At 42.4% G+C, this 21,606-nt stretch overlaps 1 protein-coding gene across 1 annotated transcript in view; it reads right to left on the reverse strand.

Annotated features, from left to right (window-relative positions):
* Nucleotides 1–19,936, reverse strand: part of ABLIM1 (actin binding LIM protein 1) — a 295,428-nt gene extending 275,492 nt beyond the window's left edge. The window contains exon 1 of the mRNA XM_039546132.1: nt 19,683–19,936. Within this exon, the coding sequence (XP_039402066.1) occupies nt 19,683–19,695 (13 nt within the window). The 5' untranslated portion in view covers nt 19,696–19,936. The remainder of the gene's footprint in view (nt 1–19,682) is intronic.
* Between the last annotated feature and the right edge of the window lie 1,670 nt (nt 19,937–21,606).

The raw sequence follows: 21,606 nt of genomic DNA on the forward strand, positions 1-21,606 counted from the left end.
CGCAACTGGCAGTCACTCTGCCCAGGATTAAAACAAGGCTGCACTTGCTTTTGTACAGTGTTTCTGCCATGTTGGGGAGTCATCTCCAATACGGACTCCCTGGTGGGAAAGCTGTGGCAGTCTGGCTCCAATGGGACAGTCCCAACATGTACATGTCAAGTCCCGCTCCCGGGCTGAATGACTCCAGGACAGCATTTGTCCCAGATTCCCTGGGGTGCCGCTCTGTGCCATGGAGAGGGCGGGGCTCCTGAATGTGTCCTGTTTTTGCATTTTGAAAAGGTGGCCCTTTGTACCTCTAGCAGATCCTCCGAGTTCCACACAGACCTCCCCCTGTGGGTTTTTCTGCAGGGGTCTGAGTGATTGCAATTTACTCCTTCTAACTGCGGATGGCTTGGCTTTCAGACAATGTAGCACTGGCAATGACTTAGCCAGTTTCAGACAAGTACCAGATCAATCCAAACAAAACACCAGGCAGTCTTTCCAAACTTCTGTTTGCATTCACTTTACTCGTAAATTACACAGAATGCCCCACCATTGTACCACAAGGCTACCTTATAGCTGAGAAAGCAAGATAGGATTTGTCCAATAATCTGTACAGCAAATTGATACTTGAAAACCCCAATTCTACCCCAGTGTAACTCCACTGATTTCACTAGATTTACATCAGAGATGAATTTTGCCCCTCGTTCCCACGTTGCTCCATTTTACACACACAATTAAGGCATGTGACTAAAGCCCTGCTCAGCTCCAGATGGCCAAATGTCAGATAAATTAGAATTCAGCCATTGCCAAATCTCTGCTTAAAAAAAAAAGAAAGAAAAAAGAAGCTGGGGGTAACCTGAATTCAGCCCGTGCCACTTCCAGCAGCTCCCATTGGCCCGGAGCAGCGATCCGTGGCCAGTGGGAGCCGCGATCGGCCGGCCCTGCGGACGGGGCAGGTAAACACACCAGCCCGGCCCGCCAAGGGCTTTCCCTACACATGCGGCAACCCCTGTTTGAGAAACCCTGACTTTATGGCTCTTGTCAGCTTGCAGAAGCACATTTAAAGCACAGGTTATTTTCCAAAAAATCACTGAAAGGCAGAAGGCTGCGGTGTTACTGGCTGATGTATGGATTTTTCATCTGCATAAAACTTGGAGATGCAGGGCCAAACCTTGCTCTCAGTTATAGCAGTGAGAATCCAGAAACTGTCATCAACTGCAGCCAACCTCATCATGCAGTAGCTGATTAAAATCCCTACATAATACATGGACAAATTAGTAGGAATCCTCAGGTTACTGGCAAATTGACAATAGGGCCCTCAGTGATGCAAAAGGAGCAGACTTCAATGCAGTCAATAGAGCTACTCCAGAGTGACATTCAGAGCAGATTTCAGAGTAGCAGCCGTGTTAGTCTGTATCCACAAAAAGAACAGGAGTACTTGTGGCATCTTAGAGACTATCAAATTTATCAGAGCAGAATTTGTCCCATGTTATTCTGAGGGAGGAAGGCTGGTCTTTTGGTTAAGGCACTGAACAGAATTCATGAGATGTGGGTTCAATTCCCAGTTCTGTCTCACCCTCCTGTGTAAATCATATGTGAGAACTTACATACAACGGTCACCTTGCTCTAGAAATAGCAAAGAGATTCAAACCTATGTTCCAGAATATGTATGACCATCTGAGAAGATGTAGCATGGTCTGCTAGATAAGGCACGAGTGGGTATCAAGACAGCTGGGTTCTACTCTCATCTAGGGCACTAAATTGAGCTATAACCATAAGTTAGCCACTGAACTCTGCTGTGCCACTGCTTCCTTATTTGTAAATGGGGAATTCTTAACTATCTCTGGGAAGGACTTGGATACACAGCATTTTTCTCCTGTGGGTAACATTGCTTTTCCTGCATCCCTTAAAGCATATTTGATCTGTGTAGTTTCTGAATCTACAAATGCAACTAATAACCATATACATTTATTGCTCATTAAAATGTTATATAAAAATCACACACAAATTAGTTGGGGCCCTCACTGTGCCAATGAATACATATACAGCAAACTAACAGATTTTAAGGAAAGTCTGCAAAATAAAAGTTCAAACTGAGCAGCTAAACTAGTTGAACCCTTATCTCTAACTGCACAGCACGTTAGAAATGATCACACCATTCCAGCTCCCACAGTTCTTCAAATCATTACCCTAAAACTTACAAGTCCAACTTCAGCTCGCTGGATTTGGCCTGAGTGGAGTTACTCTACATTTACACCAATGTAGCAGAATTCAGCCATTACAGCCTAGTTCATTTTCAGAGAGCTCTGTTACTTGCAGAAAGACCATTTGTGCTCAATGTATTCTCTGCCCATTACTGTCACTTCCAACTGGTCATTCTTCAGTCAAGAAATAAGTTAGATTTTTTATAAGAAATAAAAGGCTTGCTAATTATTTGCTCAAGTGCATAGAGCAGGAAAGACCAAATTGCTGTGTCTGTCTGACCTCCGGTATTCTACACTACTATGCTCTGGTGTCTCCAACATACAGCTATTGATTGAAGCACGAAGCAGATATGACAAAGGAAAGTATTCCATTTAGGAAGGCTTTTAGCTTCAGTATCCTAAAGGAAATGCAATAAAGCCTTCAGAGGGCCAGGTATAACACCTCCCAGCAGGAAGGCTTTTCTGTCCAGTCCCTCACCGGAGGATGGGTTTAGCTTCCCCTCAGGTTGCAATGTCCTTGCGCTCTTCTTCTCAGAGGGGGAGTGAGACTGGAATGGGGCACATGCCTCACTGGAAGCAGGAGCAGTTGGTATGGGAGTCCAGGACTTCCCACCCCACCAGGCTCTGACCCCAGGCTCTATGAGATTCAGCAGTGCCTGGCACCCTGAAGTGCTCTCGGAGATACCTTCCTTGGGTCCCTTCCTACCACTGTGTCTCTGCCACAGCTCCAAGACCAATATAAGGTAACTAAAGAAAAAGAAAAGCCAACTAAACCATCAGCCCCAACTGGGCTCAGCATGCAGTCGAATGTCCCACAGGGAGGCTTCTTCAGCACCCTTATCCAGGACCCATCAGGACAAATCTGTCTCCCCCCCCCTCTGACTGAGCTCTGCTGCTCCCTTATAACCTTCCTCTCCAGCTGGAGCATGCTCTGTGGGTTCAGAGGGGCAGGGATACCTGGGCCCCATATTGTCCTTTTAACCCCTTCAGGCCGAGAGTGGGGTTTGTACATCCCATCACAGGAAGAGAAGCAGAAGAAAGAAAATGATTCTGAACTTCTGCAATGTTGATACAGATATTGATACAATGTTGATATTTAGAGTGACCTGCTTATTGAACACACAAACATTAGCTCTAGACAATCATGGAGGCATCTGCATTCAAGTCTTCGTATCAAGTTGCCTCACATTACAGGAGTCTAATTGTTGGACAAAGGGGGAAATGAAGATTAATAGACTTTAGTAGCCATCAGTTATTCCATTCCACGCTGCATATCATTTCTTGAGTATCTTCTTCTTCTTATTCACTCCCTGTGGAGCATAAGGCGCCAACCACTCTCCTCCATTCATTTTGTTCTTGAGCGAGACAGCTTCTTTTTCTTGAGTATAGAATAGAAAAATCAATGAGGATCCTCACTTACAGAAAGTCCAACCAGACATGATAAAATGTATTTTAAACGTGCATTCATCCTCTCCTCTTGGTGCCTGTGCACTCTACTTCCACAGATGTCAGACATTAATACTGCTGGAAGTAAGAGAAAACTCTAAGAGACGTTAACTCTGTTGATGATACATTTGCCACATGATGCATTTCTATGCAACATCTATGTCCAAGAATTAGACCATCAAGACACACCGGGAAAATGGAGCTGCATAGCAGGAGTGAAGAAAAACAATTTAGGAATATATCTGTTAAGTCTGAAGCTGTTAATAAAGTCATGTGCAATCATCATTTTAGCATTAAAGCAGCAGTGATGGTAATGGTGGGTTATCCAGTTCTGATTATTCATGCTGATTTAACACATTATCTTCCATTTACTAGAGCTCACTATATTGTGCAAAAAAGAATAACTACTGTATGATGCCCCTCCTCCCCCCCAAAAAAAACAGCTTCTGGCTGCATCTTTCGGCTGGATGATCTCTGGATGTTAGAGATGGAGATCATCCAGTCAGAAGATCATCGAATCTCTTCCTTGTGAGCCAATGAAGGACTGTCCCTTGCAGTATGATTTCTATTTGCTTCCTGGTGACAGTTTTAAAATGTCCCAAGTGACAGGGCTTATACTGTTCCCCTTTGTAAATCTAATAGATCTCATTACAAGAGTCTTAATATTCCTTTTTGGCACTCGATTTGAGGTGCAAAGAAAGCATTATTAGAGAGGAATTCACCATGCATTCAGCAGTGACATTTTCATCCAGTTTTTCTGCAATGGCACAGATTGTGTTGCTTAGTACTGAAGTACACCCATGAGCACTGGAGCCACTCGATCTTATTCTAATTTAATCATTTCCTCCGGAAAACTTAAAAATTAGTAGATTTATTTTACTAAAGCCATTACAAGGATTCCTAAGAAAAGTTATTCCAGAATACAAAAGAACAGATCATTACACATCTCAAGGCATCAAAAAAACAAAATAAACAAACAAAAAAAAAACACAAAAAACAAAACCAATCCACACACAATTTAACTTTCTTTTTAAATCAGAGACTTACAGCACATTTCACTAGATAAATTGGTCCTTATCAAAATACTCTCCAGTCCTGTCTCTCTTATTCCAGAGCAGCTTCTCTGTATTCAACACCAATTCTGGTTGTGTCTCTAGAAATTTCTGCTTCCAGAAGGACTCTCACATGCCTTCCCTCCTCCCTTTGCTTCAGAGCCTTCTCTTACTTGCTCATTCTCTCACTGCTCTCAGGTATCCAGATACACACACACACACACACACACGTGTTATTTCAAATTTAAAGCAGTGTAAGGGAGATCAGAATCAGACCCACTATTGTCAAAGTTAGGGTGACCAGATAGCAAGTGTAAAAAATTGGGACGGGGGTGGGGGGGGTAATAGGTGCCTATATAAGAAAAAGCCCCCAAAATTGAGACTGTCCCTATAAAATTGGGACATCTGGTCACCCTAGTCAAAGTATGCAAAGCCCTGGACATTTGCTGGAAAGTTTCAGATATACACACAGGTTTCTCCTCGGGACTCCATTCCATGAATTCTCTACCGCTATTCTCTCACATGTACACAGACATCTCTCATTCTCAGAAGCTCAGAGAATAAGTTTAAGATTTCTTCACCCATCTTTCAAATGTTTGCAATCAACACATAGATCTTCCCCATGTTTATTATTCTTCAATTATTTTCTATAATAATTGGAGTCTATCTATAGATAATCACCAAAAGATTTGGAATTTTTGTTGTTACTACGTTGCAGTAATCCCTGATTCTTAGTTTCAGCCTGCTGCCTAGTGAATTAGTCCATATAAAGAGTCCCCTTCGGCACCATTGCTAATGTTTTCTAAAAATACTTCCAGAGCATCATAAATAGCAAGCTGGATGGAATTCATAAACCCCCTTAGGGGACAAAGTCTTTTTGCTTCTGATAACTATGGAGTGGGGCTAATGCACGGAACATAAAATGCATCTTTCTGCACTGGTTTGTTTGGTCTTTTTTTGTCTTGCACAAAGGAAAAATGTGAACTTCTAGCATCCGCAAAAGCTGTCTCTAGGGGGTTGCTTTTCCAACAAGTCATACAACCTCTCAAACCTTCAACATGACAAATTCAATGGGATTTATCATCCAAAACACAGACCAGGTCTTATCAAAGGAAATTTCAGCTCTCTCTGCATACTTTATAGTACTAGATAGGAAAAAGGACAGAACAACACATAGCATTTTTATAGTGCTTTACACTGCAGCGATCTGCAGAAACATAAATTTACCCTCACAACCTTCCTCCCAGGTAGATCTCCCTGGATATTTCTAAACATTCCTCATCACACTATCTAGGTGCTGAGAAGGTAGATAAGGATGAGTTACTATGTGAGCATAACATAAGGAAAACACACAGGAGGATCCTTCTCTTTCCACTCCACTTTTCCAGTTCTCCACAGTGAAATCTAACATTGGCCACTGTATGACGCCAACTTTTTGGCTGTTTTAACTGTTTAAACAGTGGGAACTTCAAAAGCACCAAAGCAGCCATTGAAAGTTATCAGGACTTGCGCTCTTGAAGGCACTGTGGCATTTTTGAAAATCTCAAACCATCACCAGAAAGAGGCTTTTTTACTTATGTGTTTCTTTTAGTTTTAAAATAGCTGTGCGAACAACAGTTTGGGGTTTTTTAGTTTTTTGGGGGGTTGGGGTTTTTTTGTTTTTGTTTTTTGGGTTTTTGGTTTTCTGGCATTAGTGAAGAAACAATTAGGTTTGAGTTGACCCAAAAACAAACTATTTCAGTGAATCAATAAATTGAAAAATAAATTGTTTAGGGTCAAAAAATGATTTGTTTAGATTCTGCGAAGATTTTTTTAAATGTTTTTGCACTTTTTTAAATAAAATTGAAGGAAAATTCCAAAACAAAAAAGTCAGAACACTGAAGTGTTTCACTTTGAAAATGTTGTAATTTTTGGAATTTTTGTTTTTTCAAGATGAATAATTATTTTTTCCTCTGAAAAATTTCACCCAGCTCTAGTTTTAAAAATAGAATCTGTGCAAATAAATCATCACTCTCCAGTTGCTACTGTGAAAGTTAGATCAATATTAGCTTTCTGCATCTATCTTACGGAGGTAAGGCCAAAGTCTATTTTGAGTTAAATCAGTCATCATTTAGAGTAACTCCATCAAAGCCAGCGAAGTTACGCTAGATTGACTCCAGTAGAACTCAGAACAGAATTGGCCCAGAAATATCAGACAAGACTCTTGACTGTTCAACATTATTTTAAAAATTAAACCAGTTGATAATGTATTGCATTACTGGTCTCCTGCTCTTCTTCTCCAGAAATAATAAAGTTTTAAAAATAAAGGTGTGATCAGAACTGTTTTGTTTGAGGGAAGACAAAAATGTCACAGCTACTCTACAATAAATGACATCGTCATTAAAATTCTCATAACTACACTGTATCAGTGTAGAGAAATATTATAATGCTATTATGGCAGCAAAAGTAAATTAACTGATATTAATTACTTATAATTTTAACACGCCATTATCAGACAGATAGAAAGACTAACATGCCAGATAAGTTTTTTTTTAAAATTTAAGCCTTTTTTTGCAGTAATATGTAATCTATTTATCCAGAAAGTTTATGGGTCTAAGATGTGAAACTCCTAATGTGTATCATGTATACATACATAATACATCCTCTCTTGTTTAGTTCAAATATCAAAACAACTGGTAATAGAAAAGAGAAAAAAATGTTTCAACATTTTTGGACTGAGGTTACTTCAGTTCATGTTACAGAGATCCTTAAATCCTAATCAAATTCTTTTCTCAATTATTCTAGCTTTATCCAGTATTTTAGGAACAAAATAGGGCACATTTTTGTTTTTTGTTGTTTTGTTCTTAGCATCTGTCAATTCAACTATGACTGAAGTTTTATAACTCTTCTTCAGAGATCAAAACCACAGCAGTTCTGGATTGTCTCAGATGTCTGAACCACTATAAATATTCAGCTTTGAATAACCACATTACTTATTATTCTTATTGTCTTCTCAGAATATATTTTTACATGTAACCTTTTATTTAAAAAAATAGCTTGTCTTGTTTAAATTGTTAAAATTCCAATTTCAATAAAAAAGAAAACTATTCTGTAGCAAAAAAGAACTTTTCCCTACCCACCTCACACTGTTCCCCATCTCACACACACACACACACACACACACACACACACACACACACACACACACTCTCTAATCTGCACTGAATGCCTGTATTTTTACTCATGAGAGGAATATTAACAAAAATAAATAACAGGTGACAATATGACAAGAGGTCAAACTGAGCACAATTTCAATGCGGTCCAATCAGTGTTATGCTTTTATTCATTGTTAAAAAACAGCAGAGAAATTTATACATTTCTTTTATGGGGGCTAGTAATTCTACTGCTTGGATTATTTTAAGTTAAAGAAAACAAAACCCATTTGATTTCACATATTGCTAAGATCCAGTTCATCTTCCGCTTACATTCTTCAATCCTCTCTCTTCTTTTATCAGGCCTCCAGGTATATTCATGTCCAAATGCAAGTGTTGCTTTCCGACAAACACTGTAAAATTACATTCTGAATAAAAAAAGTGGACCTAAATATTTTGCCAATGTTCCTCCCAGGAGAGAACAAGTGTCTGAACACAGACACACATGCTAACATTTCACTTTCACACATGCATATGGCTGAAGAACTGGAATAAAAGAAGTCAAGATAGCCCTGTAGCCATCAACACTTCAACAGTACATCAGATTTCTTTAACAGGCATGAAAACATTATTATTTGAAGTGTGTTTGGCTGGATTCCCATCCACACTCAATCTAACTTTAAGGAGATTGTTGGCTTTAATTATTTAGATTTACAAGAGACATCTGTAACAGCCACCATTTTGGTTGACACACCAGGAATCAAGCCAGGGATCTCCAAAGCTGTAAACATGAATCTCTAAAGCTTGAGCAAAAGAGGAGACAGATTCTGGCTGCGGCAGTAATAGACGAGCATCCTCTGGATCACTCATCAACAATTGACTAGGAAGGTTCGGACAGTACATCTGGAGTTCTGGTGGACCAATCAGGGAAGCAGTTTTCCTTCCACATAACCAAAGCAGGAAGGGTTTTTCTCTCTCTCGCTTTCATTCCTCTCAACCCGCTAAGTCTAGAGTCAAGTAACCTTCATTTTACATATTATCTTATTGAAGATGGATCCAATCATGCTGCTACTGAACTCAACAGGATCATGCATCATTGCCTTCAATGGAGAAGTGGCAGGCCCTACAATGGTCTCTTCTTTCTTTGCACCCCAGAATCTTACTCACACTACAGAGACCTTATACGTATCAGGAGTTCCTCTGAAACTAACTAACCAAAGTGCAAAACTAACAGCATTGAAGTAAATAGTTTGGCATATGCTCTTTTACATCTTCTGTGCATGAAGACCTGGAAAGAATAAGAGTTCCTGTAAGCAAACTTTTCACAGCACTAGCTTAGATTTCTCCTCCACTGCAGCCCTTGACAGTTAATCAGGATTCAGCTCTTTTTCTAACTTGGCTGGAGACTGCTCCTAGACTTTTCAATGCCAAAAATAGAGTGGAACCTTTCCTCACGAGTTAAAGGAAAACCGCAGTTTGAACAGTGGGTTTGCTGACTTCTGTCTGGATCACTGAAGCTATGTAACAGCCTGATATGATGGCAACAAAAATCAGCTTCACAGTAACAGTAATTATAGCAGAGTCCTTTTATTGAGCCAAAGCCCACAATCCTTGTTCATACAGAACTCCCACTGGAAGAAATCAAAATGATGACATACTTAAAATGATTAAAGTAGGGTCCCAAATATAGAAAAGTAAGTAATAAACTTCACCAATATATTGGAGACATTGACATTAGTTCGCCACCTTAAATTAAAAAGTGTCCAGTTTTATGACTATATAGCGTCATTTGCCTGTGATTTTTGCAAGCGGGTTCTTTTTCTTCAACTGTAAGAAAGCAGCAAAATTAAACTCCTTATCATATAACCAGAGAGCAAATTTTCCTACTGACTGTTGTGCATATTGTGATTAAAACCACTCACGTCCTTTGACATACTCTAAAGAAGGATCACTTTTAAATGGTATGCCAGTGCGATACCAGGGGAAAGTTCAAGAGTATGAAACAAAAGAAACGCTACAAGAGTTGGCATGAAAAAAGCGGCATGCACTCCAATATACTGTTTAGTTAATAAAGAATGTTCTCACTACAGATTAACATTATTCACTCAGGTCCTGATTTGGCAGAATGTTTTAAGCATGTGCTTAAATCTAATTGACTCCAATGAGAGTTAAGCACATGTTTAAATTCTTTGAAGAATCAATACCTCACAGCTCACTAGTTTGTTTCTCTTTACCTTCCTTGAAATGAGAACTGAAAAAGTTTGTCTAGTTTCCCTGTGCCTAGTTTATCATCTGCTGAAATGCTATTTTCTGTACTTCCTACAGCAATACCTCCTCAGTGAATCACAGTTGTATAGTACAGATATCCCTACAGCCCATCTCCTATAGCAACAATACAAATACAGAAGGGAGATCCCACCACCTCTCCTTCTGGTGGTAGAAGCATAGCAGTCTCACAAAAGGCTATTAGCACTTCAGTCTTTTTTACACTCACATCAACAGATCCTCTACTTAAAGTGCAGACCTCAAAAAAATAGAAGTGTACATAATTTTGAGCAGAGGCAGAACGCATATGCTCTCTTGTAGTTGTAGTGAAGCTACAGGACTCTAAGGTCATGTGATTAATATTGAACACAAACTGGTCCAATGGCATACCTCTAAAAATCTGGGATATCTAGGGTGAAGGGCTAAAACAGGGGTCCCAGTCTGTAGTGGGAGGAATGCATTACTGTATTTCATCCATTTGGTCCAATCTTTACAGCTAATCCTGCAAAATACTTAGTCCCTTATTCAAGCAAATGGGACTGTTCACCATAGTAAACACAATGTTCAGTGGAGTTTGCAGAACTGGGCCCTTTAATTGCACTAAATCATCTAAGGATGAGCAAATTCCTTCTTTAAAGCACAATAATGGTTAAATACTTTACAACTGACTGTAATATTAATACAGTATTTGCTACAGGATGGGTGGTTTGGTTTGGTTTTTAACTATGATGTTCAGCTGCCTGGAAAGACATCCCGGCTAAAACACACAAAATGATAAAATATTAAGCACCAAGAACTGGTCCCAGGATTTTACAAACACAAATCTGCCTTCCACTGTGAGCTTCGGCCTTCAAACTGCATAACTAAGAGGCAATTAAAGTATGAGAATTCAGGAGGACTGGTTTCCATTTTCAATTATTTACAGATATGATTCAAAATGAAGTGTTAATTCATTTCAAATCCATTACAAGCAAAACAACTGAGAGGACAAATCCCAGGAAGACTGATTTCAGAGATTGCAAGCCGCATGCTAGCTTTTGGTATTTTTCACTCAACTTCTAAAAGCAATTTTGCCTGCCTTTCCATCCATAAGCTGATTCTTATTTTCCTTGTGTGCGAATCTATTCAAAGCTGTGCATCTAAAATAGATTTTACTTCATTGTCCCAGTTTCCTCTTATTGTTGCCATTTGCCTCTATACCATTTTTTCCATTCATTTGGGACTAAATTTCATTAATCTCAAAAGAACGTGCAATCAATCTGAAGGGGCGGGAGGTTAAACAAAAGAGCAACCCAAGAGAAATATTAATTTTAAAGTCTAATAGATCAGTAATTCATTCTTCTTTCCCATCATAACAAATGTTCCACCAGATTTGAATGTTAAAGGGCTGGAAGGATCAGTTCCCAGAGTGCATAATTTGCCTAAGTGACAACACAGGACCTGATTCTGAGTCTATTGACTTCAATGAGTTCAAGATCAAGCCCTTCAATGAGTTCAGGATCGGGGGTGGGGGGAAGGGGAAAGGATAACTGACTACAAGTTTTTGGACAGAGTAAACACGAAGGATAGACAGGAATTAGCTAACCCAGGGATTACAGGATGAAATGAATAAGGGGATATTTAGGATGATTGTGTGGGGAAAAAACAAACACAAAAAAACCCTTACAGTGAGTTCCATTAGGCTGCGGAACATTCTCCCAAAGAAAGTGGTGGAGACCCATCACTTGGGGCATTAAATCTAGACTAGACAAATGCCTTAAAACAGCGGTTCTCAAACTTTAGAAACCCAAGGACCCCCATTTTGATTGTAAAAATGTTTGCAGCCCCCCAAGCCACCTGCTCAGCCCCAGGCCCCTCCAGCCCTTCGCCCAAGGCCTAGTCCTCACTGCTCGTCTTTCTGCCCTCTCCCCCTGAGCGTGCACCATCCCCGCTCCTCCCCCTCCTCCCAGCACCTCTTGCACACCGCTGAACAGCTGTTCACCAGCATGCAGGAGGCGCTGGGAGGGAGAGGGAGAAGTTGATCAGCGGAGCCCGCGAACCCCCTGGACTACCTTTGCGGACCTCCTGGCGTCCTTGGACCCCAGTTTGAGAAAGACTGCCCTAAAATATACAGTAAGGAACTCTCCTGAAGAGGCAGGGAGATGGACCAAATAACCTAACAGGTCTTTTCCATTTATAATTTCTATGATTCTATAACTTATACTTCTAGACCAAGACAGGGCACAAGATATGCTGTAAAAATGCAGCTTAAACCATTTGTGTCAGGTTAATGAACATAAAACATTGAGTCGCTTTGAGGCTGGAATCACCCCAAGGTCTACCTAGGGCCATCCAGCTCATGGGAAGTGCCAGACTGACATCACAGGAAACTAAAGTCCTTGTGTTCACTAACATGGACCCTGGTCTACTAGGAATTGGACAAAGACTGACATTCTACATAGGCCAATACACAGCCAACCTGGGCTGAATGTGAACTGGAACAATGAACTTCAAGGGATCCATATCAAGTCCCCCTAGAACCTTTCCATCAGCGTGCTTACTCAGAAGAACATGCAAATTTAATTCAGCTTGGAGGACCTGGGTGTCTTACCTTCGCCTTCAAAATTGCTATCAGATCCTCAAAATTCTAACTATTTTTATTAATTAAATAAAATAATCCATCTCCGGAGCTCATTATAAAGCTGATGTTTGTGAAGTAAAGTGCTCTAAAAATGCTCAGGGTCAGACTGGGCCAGTAAGGCACAAGTCTGTGTCAGGGCACAGCAGAGCGGCCTGGTCCCAAGAGAGGCACTAGGACGTATCTCCCAGAGCTTCCAGAGCACAGGGGCAGTGCAGCTGCCACACCACCCCTGAGGAGAGTGCAGCTTGCTCTCTGCTCCATGGAGGAGGAAGAAAGGAAGAGGGCCCCATCTCCTCTCTGCCTTATGCGGGAAGTCTGAGAGGTATGGGCAACACCCAGGGGCTAGCAAGGAAGGGCAGGAACTGCAACCATGGATGGCCACCCCTGCCTTGGGAGAACAAGGGAGGGGACTGAAGGGAAGTAGCTTGCACCTTCCATGCTCCTGTGTGCCCTACAAGGGCAAGGCATAAACTATTATTATTCTTCAAACTGATGGCTTAGTATTAGCACTCTGAGAGACTCGGGTGCAGTTTTTAGTTGGATGCTCTCACTCCCTCAGCTTGCAGAGGCTGAGGGTGCTATGGAGACTGTATTATCAGATATTGGGAGCCTGAGAGGAAGGAGTGCTTTGTATGACTCAACAGCAACCCCTCCAAGGGCCTCAATCGATTAACAGAAGTGGGGCTCTGACAAGTCCAGTCTATTCCTCTTCATCAGAGGATGGTGGGTAGAAGGGATACCTTGAGAATGGGAGGCTGTAAACTGGGGAGCAGGGGTGGGAAAATGGAGGGAATTTGAAGTGAGACACTCAATACCATCTCTCAACTGGTCTTGAACAGATCCACTTTGTTTCTCCATCAGCTTCGTGGCACAACGTGGGTAACATCAGCAACCCCCGCTTCAGAATTTGATTGTCATTCCTCTTGCAGAGAGCAGATCATTTATTAGAAATTATTTTAATGCTTAAAATGTGTGTGGTGGAAGGTGGGGGGGCTGCAAGAGATCACAGATCCAGCAAAAATAAAATTTAAAAATCAAGCTGGGTCACTGAGGGATGCGCTTTCAACAATGTCTTACAAAGATGCTGCTCCAAGATTAGACTAGATCCTCCAATTTTTTTCACCCTCCACTTTAAGCACTGGATTTGGGAGTATATTTCATACGTTCCATCATTCTTGAATTGTATACTTTTCCCATCACCACACACAGCGTTTCCCAGCCTCAGGATTCCATGTAAATGACAGTCAATCGATGGTTAAGCCATGCATTACTTCAAGAGCAATGGCTGTGATTAGGCTGGAGAGAAAAATACCTCTGACAGACAGAAAGACGCTGCAGTCCAGATTGGAAAAGGGGGTGGGAGACCATATTACCACCTGCTGGACAGCTGATTCAATACTAGGCATGTGCAATACTGTTGAGACAATGACAAACCCAGAAGAAAAAAGTCTGTGGAAAGCCCAGCAACTAGGTTTGTGCGGGTCAGCATGTACATCAATCAAAGTGATGCCAGCAGAAGCCCTATGTATATATATGCACATATACATATACACACACACACTTGTTTGCAGCTGACAGAGCTGGTCTTCAAGCCTGAGAAAATTCGAATAAAAATTAGTTTTTATCATAAATAGGAGCCAGCACTTTCATGTTTCCAATTCTCACCAAAAGATCTTCAGTGTTTACTTCAGCAGAAATCCACATGCACTGGAACGAAGAAGCAAGCGATGTGCAGCATGCATATATAAAACAAGAAATGATACTTGGGAGAAACAACAGAGTGAGTTATGCCTTACGTCATCCTAAGGGGGAAATTCAATTATTAGCTTATAAGAGTGTAATCTAGTGGTCTCAGCACAGGACTAGAAGCTAGGAATTCCCAGGTTCTAACTCTGGTTCTGAGACCCAAGGAAAAAATAATTCAAGGGGAAAGTGCTCTATCGACATGTCATTAAATCAAGTATGTAAATACATTGTATATTACACTGCTTGTTATTTCAAACTAAGCAATTCCATTACTTCACTCATGGATTATGGAGTACTAGGCTAACCATCATAATTGTGTTCTGTGTAACACCCACTCCCATGACATAGTACAACCAGTTGAAAATGCTTCTATATCACTTATCAGGTTCTATCAGCATCTAGTTACTTTTGTTGTGATGCTATACTCGTTAAGGAGACATAGTTAATGATCAAAGTGTGGTTTCGGGTGTAGTCCTCTTTTTGAACAAGCTACCTTTGGGGATGAAAATGGCTCATGCTGACTCTCTTGGAATCTTTTTTGAAAGATTGGTAAACTATCTGCATTATTTGACCATGGGAAAGCAAACAGATAGAACTGCACAGCTGTCACACCTTTTCCCTCTAGCCTAACTAAATCCACTACTAAAAAACCCAATCTATTTGTAAAACTTAAACTTTCCCTGGATTCAGACCTCCAGGAGGAGAAGCGTTTTTGACATGTTTCAAGCAATTTGAGATAATATGCACAAGTAGGGCATAAGATAACACTGTGCAGTAATATAACGTCTTTCATCCAATGATGTTAAAGCTCTTTGCAAACAATTAACCCCGCCTTGCACTTGTGAGAGAGGAAAAGAATATACAGGGATAACGTCACAACTGAAAGGCAATCACGTATGGGGCCAAACACAGCCGCTGTTGAACAGTGCACAGCGACACTACATAAGAATTCAGGATAAGAAGTTAATATCTTTGCAAACTGGCAGCCTGATTCAATACTCATTGAAATCAGTGGGAGTCCTTCCATCGACTCCAATGGGCTTTGGAACAGGTCCTGAATCTGCAGGGGGAATTTTAGTTAGCTAGAAATGTGCAGGGGAATTTTCAACGGGCCTCCTTAGAATGCTCTGCAGAGGGTTTGTGGCAGGGACAGGAGTAGATGTGGGTGATGGGGGATATGTCAGAAAGGAGGAGAGGAGCAAGGGGAAGCTCATTTACATGGCCCCAGAATCTTCACTGATCTTCCTCAAGAATGAGCTGCTGGGCAAGTGCTCACAAACCCTCTCTGCCAACAAAACACAGAGACTGAGAACTCAGGCTGCAAACCAGGTAACTGCTGTGGAAGATGACAAGATGCAGGAGTCATGGATTGATGCTGGGTATCCAGCCACAGCTTTCTTGAACTCCCATTTTGCGTCACATACAGCTATACTATTCATGGAATGACTATATTGTCTACCTCTGTGGGCTCAATCCTATCCACTTCCTCCATCTTGGCTCTTCTAAAAACCTACAGTGAATCCTGTCTGGCTTGTGTGCTGGAGAGAGGGAGAGAGGGAGGGGGGAGTTTACTCTGTGTATTGCCTGTTATCAGAGTACACAAAACAGCAGAGATACCAATGAGAGGCTGCTGCGTGATCCCTTTCATCAGTACCTCTGATAATACCAACTTTTAAGCACCTTTAGTGGCCTGATCCAATGGCCACTGAAGTCAATGGAGGGGTTGCCATGATGCCAATGGGTATTGCATCAGGACCCTGGATGGCCCCATGGCTCTTCTGAAAATACTATTTAAATACCCAGAGCACACCTGCAAATCCCACTCCATCATTCAGGCTGTTCCAGCTACAGAGCTCTCAGGCAATGTTGGCACAACTGAACAGTAGATCAGAAAATCCCCAATGTGTTCAGCTCCCACTTGGGTCCCTTGGTGGTTTCCCAAATGGCTATTTGTGCCTGCCCCCGTTTTTTGGAAATGTTGGCCCTAGTTACTGTTGCAATAACTGGGCCTACAGATTTACACTAATTGTGAGCTCAATTGTAAATCATACCTGGAAGTTCACAGGATATCACAATAACCTATAACAAATGCTGATGGGAAAAAGGAATACAAGGGAGACAGAAAGACTGAATTGGTGCAAACAAAAAGGATTATTGATATAATTCTAGGAGTGTGGTAAGATCAGGCTGAGTAAACAAGCAAAGTGTGGAACCAGAAATCAGTAAAACAAATGTTGGTATGTTGGAAACTAGCCCTAACTGGTGGGCAAAATAATGAGATGATGGGCTATTCCACCCACAATTCCCTTGGTGAAAGGAGGAGACTTGGAGGAGAAAAATTGGCTATTGAGGCAAGCTGCACCAGCATGGCTGCCATCCCCACTGTCTCCTGAGACCTCACACCTTCGACATGGTCCGAGAGAGGGACCCAGCTCCAGCTGAATCCCAAACACTACCTGGGATGAAATGGGATCAGACTTTAACAACAACAGCTCCAGCCCATCTCTACTAACGTCTTCTCTTTTCCAAAAAAAGGACACTTATTATTACCATCTTTGATACCACCAAAGAGACGATCAAACAAGGAGGGGTTTCCTTCGAAAAATGCTCTCCAGTGAAAGGGAAAGGAAACAAGGGATACTGATAAAATGAAAGCCTTATTTTACATTTCAAATGCTTTACCTGTTTTTCCTTCTTTTCTATATCTTTAATAAAAGGTTAGAGTGCTTTTTAACGGTGTGTTTGCCAGGGTACTAAGCAGGCTGAGGTCTCTGTATACCAAACCCCCAACTTGTTTAAAGTTGGACAGTGACTGGGTCTTGTTAACACCTTTGGTCCATATAGTCTATCTAAATTAATATAACATCACGCAATGTGGCATTTGGCCAAAATAGTACCATTAACAGATTACAGAGAGTGCTGCAGGATCTTTAATGAGCTCATGTGGTCACCACCACAGTTTAGCTTCTCCTCTGAAAGCCAGCACCACCGGCATTACATTGCCTCCTTATATCATGCCGCGTATCACAGGGTCCACTCACCGCAGGTGGCACCTCCTCCTTGCTGCTCTGGGGAATCAGCTCTTTCCAGGTCTGAGGCCCGCTTCAGCATGCTCTGTTACCACTCTCTCTCTCTCTGAACTCAGTGTGCTCCCTCTTTATGAGCTGCCCCACCCCAGTCAACTCACTAGGCATATCTCCCCCTTCCAAGGTGTCAAAGTCTTTCCTTACCAGCAGCCTTAGGCTCATCAAGGCTGCAATAGTGTCTACATATGTTATGCCTCTTTCCACGGGGTACACAGGATGGCAAAGGGGGAAATGACCAGTGGATCTACTCAGTTGTAATCCATCTCCCCCAACCCTCCACATGCTAGTGCTCATGGAGCCACCACAGAGCTGGTGTTGCAAACTTCCTGCATGCAATCCTCAAATCCTACTGCCCCTCCCACCTTCATCCTTGTTTTCAGGACTTTGAGACCAGGATTTTCCCGAATGAGAATTTTTTTTTCAAACTCCCAACATAACTTCACCAGAGAAACTGGATTCCATTAGAATTAGAGACCATTAAAAATGGGCACTTCACGTTTTCATACTTCCTGAACTAAGGGCTTCACCATACATCATGATTATTTTTAGCCAGTACCATTTATATCAAAGATGGTGTGGTGCTTTACAGACATGTGAGAGACATGGTCCCTGCCACAAAGAGTTTACAACCTCTGGCCCCAATGATCCTGTAAGGTGTTTCATGTGGGTCCTTACAACTGCACAGACATCCATTAAAGTCAATAGCACTCCAAGCCGGCACAGAACCTCATCCATGCAAAGTAGCTTGCAGGTTAGAGGCCCCTGTGTACATAACACCAGGAAAGATGACAAAAAAAACAAAGATCTAGGAGAAAACTGGAGACAGGCACATGAGATGCATCACAATAATCATGAAATTGCTTGGTTTGTTAACCACATCCTCATGGTTTCGCAACTTTTTTTTAAATGTAAAGAGCTACTGGGGTGATTTTTAAACTAACATTTTACTTATCTATTATTAAAATTTTATTTTTTTCCCCAGGCAAAAGAGAAGATCGTTAATATCTTTTGTTTGTTGTGATGTGAGTCAGATCCTTAACTTTCTGCTTTCCTTCCCCCCATTCTTCAATGGGCACTAATTTTAACCAAACAAAATCAAAGCACCAAACTCTAGATAGCCATGCCTTTATCAACTCTCAAATCAGAAGCAGCAACATTTGAGATGAGACAGGTTCTGCATTTACTCAGGGCTGAGTTGCTCATTGCAAAAGAAATGTGGAGTCAGACTTTACACACAGATGAGGAAGGGCCTCAAATTTAAGCCTCCTGCCATTAGAAATCATGCAAATTTGGTCTAAAACTTTAAAATGCTCCTGTTAGAGCAGGTGCACATTTCTATAAAAAGCGTTAACCTGCTGTTATTGTCATTAAAAACTGCATAAAGAAACCCATGTTCAGTAGTCAGGCGATGGCTGAGCTGTTAATATGTCATTAATAATAGTAACCACTGAGTTCTGATTGACTATAAAACCACACTCAGCATCACCTTCCTTTTCGCCCTATAAATATATTCATGTCACCTTTAAAAAGGAAACATGTAGAAATTGCTCCTCCCTGCACACTTTCCTTCTAGTCCCATTATTTTATGCTTCTAGCTTTTAAATTATTCAAAAACAAAATACAAACCAGGGCTAACAAGGTCTCACTAATATAGTCCTACAGGTGTATATCTCTGTCTATTTTTAAAGGATGCTCTGCAGCTTTAAATCTTGCTGCATCGAGCTCTGGCATATTTCCATCACCGAGCTGCAAAATGGTACCAGGAGGGAGAAGAAAAAAATAATTCTCCTCACCTCACCTTTAACTGTCTTCAGCAGCCTGCGATGAGGACCCCCCCTCCCACCCCACACTGGCTGAATGAGGTGAGCAGGGCACTCGTGTGCAGCAGTAGAGCAAAGAAACACAAACCACCAAGGTCAAGCAAAGCCTGTTCGATCAGCCGCATCTCAGAGAGCAAATCTGCAGCAAAGTTTCTGGCGAGGGAGCTGCTGGCACCGTGCATTGCAACGGGCTCGGGGTTGCATTTCCTCGGGGCTGCCTCAGCAAATGCCAACCGCTCCGCACCCCAACCTCAGCTCCATGCAAGAGGCAGGTTCTTCCTGCCTCGAGCCCCGGCGGGGAGGGCGACATGCAGCCCGGCGGAGACTCACCTCTCGCAGACATGGCTCAGGCAGTGGGAGCTGGCGGAGGGAGGCAGCGAGTCTCGGTGGTTAAGGGAGGGGTGGGGGAGACGGGAGATGAGCAGCTGCTGCTGCCGCTGCCGTGGTCCTGCGGGCCAGCCACCCATGGGCCGGGGATGGAGAGGAGCGGGCTGGTACCTGCCTGCCGCGTGCCCCGGAGCAGCAGAGCGGAGCAGGGCGCTCCATGGACAATAGCACCAGCAGCCGCAGCCAATGCAGACAGTGAGCGGCCAGGGCTGGGCGGGTCTTGGCTGCCTCCCTCCCTCCTTCCCTTCCCCCCGCTCAGTGCTGCAGGCTGGGCCGCGACACCCGGCAGCAGATCAGGACATCCACCCTCCAAGGGATCTCCGGGAAGCCGCTCCCCGCAGTGCACCTGCTGCCTGGGCCAAGCGCAGAGCTGGGGGAGGCAGCGAGGGGCTCTGATTGCAGAACAGTGCGCTCTGGGTGTGCAAGAGAAGGGGGGGGGTGTGCTCGCCCCTGCAGCAGAAGGGATCTGCACTAGTGTGTGGAGCGTGGGCAAGAGAAGGGCACTGCACGTGTCTGTGTGCCCAGGCAGTAAAGGGATCTGTATGTGCGAGTGTGTGTGTGTCTCTCTAGGTGCAAGAGATGAGATCTGTGTCTGTACTCGTGCAGCAGAAGGAATCTGCATAAGTGTGTGTGCACACACCTGTGCAGCAGAAGCATGTATCTGTAACAAGGGATTTCCGTGTGTGCAGGCAATAGAAGGGATCAGGGCGTATGCCAGAAGTCACAGCAGCAGAGGGTGCACACATCACAATGGGCATGTGCAACATAAACATAGCTCAATATAAATCCCCTGCAGGTGAGCCTAGAAAAAACAAACAAAACAAAAAAAAGGATATATTAGAAAGCCCCCGAAAGTCTAAAATGTTAACAGAGAAACATGGAAATTAAGCACACCCTACATTATACATATCTAGGTCTCATAATAAACATCTCAGAGAGCTTCCAATTGACTATAAAAGCAGCAGCACTGTGGGCCTTCTATGCCATAAAGAAACCACTGGACAGATGTAACCCTTCAGTAAAACTACTGAACAATATAATTCAGCTCATTCTTCTATATGGGAGTGAAGGTTTGGGCAAAGCCTCAACAGCGAAGTGGGCCTACTGAAAAACCCCTTAGTAACTATACAGCTGCATGCATGCTACACCAACACAGGAAATATAGCAACATTGGCTGCAACACAGAACTGGGTCAATTCCCCTCCCAAATTAACGTACATCAAGAACACTGGACTTCTGGTGTCATCTCAACCAAAGCAGCAAGGGTATCCTTCTACTGCAAAGCGCTAGGGTATCACAAGTTAATTTCAACAAAAAAAAATCTAATTTTATATATCATCACTACTAACCTCAACAATTCTAACCTGCCATCCAGTGGAGCCAGCTAGCGCTTCCCCAAACCAAAAAAGGCTGAGGCTCAGCACCCAAATCACCAACATATCAGCCTGTGGCAAGAACAAATTGAAAACAACGATCTAGATGGTACAGATCCCTGCACAGAATTATCACACGAGTAAACTACTAGCCTCTGTGCAGTGAAATGAAAACAGTTCAGGCAGACTCTGACTATATACGCAATGAGTGACAATAAACTAGAGATGGAAATCAGGAAACGCAAGGCACAATCCAAATGCAGCAAGGAGACAACATGCGACCGACGTGATAGGAGAGATTGAGAGAGACACACATTCTGCTCCAATATCCAAATTACAAGAGAAGGTGAGAAAGATACATCCTCAAATTACCAGGGACCATAAAGCAATGAGGAAAATCTCAGTGAAATCTGGGAGAAAGGAGAGAGATGGCAGAGACTACATCATGGTATGTAGCAATCTTCTGGATCAGAAATGGACACAGAGATCAAACC

Source organism: Mauremys reevesii, linkage group 7, assembly GCF_016161935.1.
Source record: "Mauremys reevesii isolate NIE-2019 linkage group 7, ASM1616193v1, whole genome shotgun sequence".
NCBI classification, from domain to species: Eukaryota; Metazoa; Chordata; order Testudines; family Geoemydidae; genus Mauremys; species Mauremys reevesii.